The sequence below is a fragment of the Triticum dicoccoides genome, unplaced genomic scaffold, assembly GCF_002162155.2.
Source record: "Triticum dicoccoides isolate Atlit2015 ecotype Zavitan unplaced genomic scaffold, WEW_v2.0 scaffold103123, whole genome shotgun sequence".
NCBI lineage: Eukaryota > Viridiplantae > Streptophyta > Magnoliopsida > Poales > Poaceae > Triticum > Triticum dicoccoides.
Window position 1 is genome coordinate 1 of NW_021170565.1, and position 2268 is coordinate 2268.

The 2268-nt window shown below is 46.4% G+C and overlaps 1 protein-coding gene across 1 annotated transcript; it reads right to left on the minus strand.

Annotated features, from left to right (window-relative positions):
* Positions 1–958: 958 nt before the first annotated feature.
* LOC119342723 (rust resistance kinase Lr10-like) lies at positions 959–2265 on the minus strand (the record flags this gene model as incomplete). Its single annotated transcript, XM_037614135.1, has 1 exon — positions 959–2265. A coding segment is annotated over one exon (537 nt), but the record flags the coding sequence as incomplete, so codon positions are not given.
* Between the last annotated feature and the right edge of the window lie 3 nt (positions 2266–2268).

Here is a 2268-nt window from a genome sequence, read left to right on the forward strand (position 1 = left end):
GGAACGCTCACGTATGATGATCCTCGGGCTGGAGCACATGATTAAAGCGGTTGCGGCATTGTAGCGCGTCATGCCTGAATTTGGAGCAAACTTGGCACTTGAGGTTGTTTCTGCCATTGCCGCGTATGCGCCCACCATTGCCACGACCAGCAGTGTCGACGGTCAGGATTTGAGCTACATAAAAATAAAATGCGCCTTATATGATGTTAGACCAGATCACAGCTAAATTCAGAAAAGAAAGGCAGATAGGTTTGTAACTAGTTTGTGGTGCCATGTGTACAGGATTCGGTAGAGGTTCACTTGACACTTCAGAGTTCAAGGATGGAGGTGACATGCTTTGTTTCTGCTTCAAGAACCATGATGGAGTAGCCCATTTCAAAACTTGGAGTAGCAAGCTCAAGCCCGGTTTCTGAACTTCAGTGGAACATCATTTTCTGGACTTGCTTACCATGTTATGTAGCTAGCACTGTGCGAGAGTAGCTGTGGGTTTTTCTTCCTGAATGTTTCGACGATGATCTCAACTTTGCAGGTCAGAAGTCGATGGGAGGTCGACACGGCGTCCGTTCCCCTGCCGTATCTGCACCCAGCAGGGACCCTCACCAGGCCTCCACTTTGCCGGGCCACCGTATCCTGCCGGGCAAAGGGTAGCCCGGCCATAGCGTACTGCACGCGACCAGTTCTGTAACACTTGAGACGGAACAGCAGCAGCAGCGGCAGCAAAGATACTGCTGCTCCTTCCTCACTCGTACTCTGCTCCCTTCTCGTGATGCTCGTCTTGCTGCTCACCAGAGTGAACCACCACCGACGATGACAAACAGGGCCGTTTATGATCTTTTCTGAACCAGCAACAAACAGCACAGCACAGCACTCTGTGTATATATCCCTGCCTCAGTGTCTGAACTTTTGTTTGAAACAGAGTTCCTGAACTTCCTAATTAACATGTTGTAATGTGTATGAATATTTTTTAAATGCCGGTAACATTCTTTTGAATGGTACATAAAATCTATTTCATATACTACGTAAATGTTTTATTACATGTTGTAATCCTTCTGTGTAAATGTTTGAGAGGAAAATCAACCTTGCGTCGCAGGAGAGAAGAGAGAAGTCTATGGGCGACGCTACAGGTTGTGTGGGTGTGTAACTTAATATAACAAAAAGAGATTTGGGTTTGTGACCTCCAAATTGCAGCAGATTTGGGTTATAAGAAGAATTTCCACCTCTCCTTTGGTTCTTCTTCTTGATGATACAGCTCCTTCTACCTGTGTACAATCCATGGAGTGTCAGTTAACTTCTGTTGTGAAATGATGAAAGTTTTGCACTTACATGTGTTGCAGGAATGATGATTGCTCCTGCAGCAAAACGTTTCATATCCGTTCGCAGGATATGAAACCCACAAATCCATGCAAATTTTGTGCAATTACACCCATAAAAGAATACACTTTGGTAAACAAATACTACAGCACCGCACAATGCACTGCCATTCAAATATTCAACTGAATGGGATCAATGTTGTACAGTAACAGTAACAACAGCACCAATGGGATTATTTTACAGAAAGCAGTTCTCTCTAGGTTCACATTTACAATTTGCATCATCATTTTCGATGTCTCCTCTTTGTATTAAGAAAAAGAGTATCTTCTTCACATTGCACACAAATATTGACTCGCTGAGCGCACCTGAGCTGCCTAGGGGATAAAATTTGGTCCAAAACTACGATGTACAGGTATTTCACTCCGATAATGTACTTAACTCTGATAATACTGAAGAATCTGCAGCAGGAGCATACTCGTCCCCGCAGAAGAAGGGCTCAGGAGGCATCTCCAGGCCATCGATGCCAGCTTCGAGCATGTCTAGCACCTCGCTCATGGCCGGTCGATCGTCTGGCTTCATCTGGATGCACCAAAGCGCAACGACGCACAGCTTCCTCTCCACCTGATGGATACCAACAGCCTCTTGCCGAGACAGCTGATTGTACACCCATGACGGGTAGTACGTCTGGCTTCTTGACGCTTGTGGGTCCACGTTCCTCCGTCCTCCGGCCATCTCTAGCAACAACATCCCGAAGCTGTAGACATCAGACTTGGAGGATATGGCGCCAAAGCTACGGGACACCATCTCAGGAGCTATGTAACCAACTGTTCCCCGGGCAGCACTCACTGGCAAAAAGCTGTTGTCCCTGGGGTACAGTTTCGCCAGCCCAAAGTCAGCAATTTTTGGGGTGAAATCACTGTCTAACAGGATGTTGTGCGGCTTGATGTCGAAGTGTAA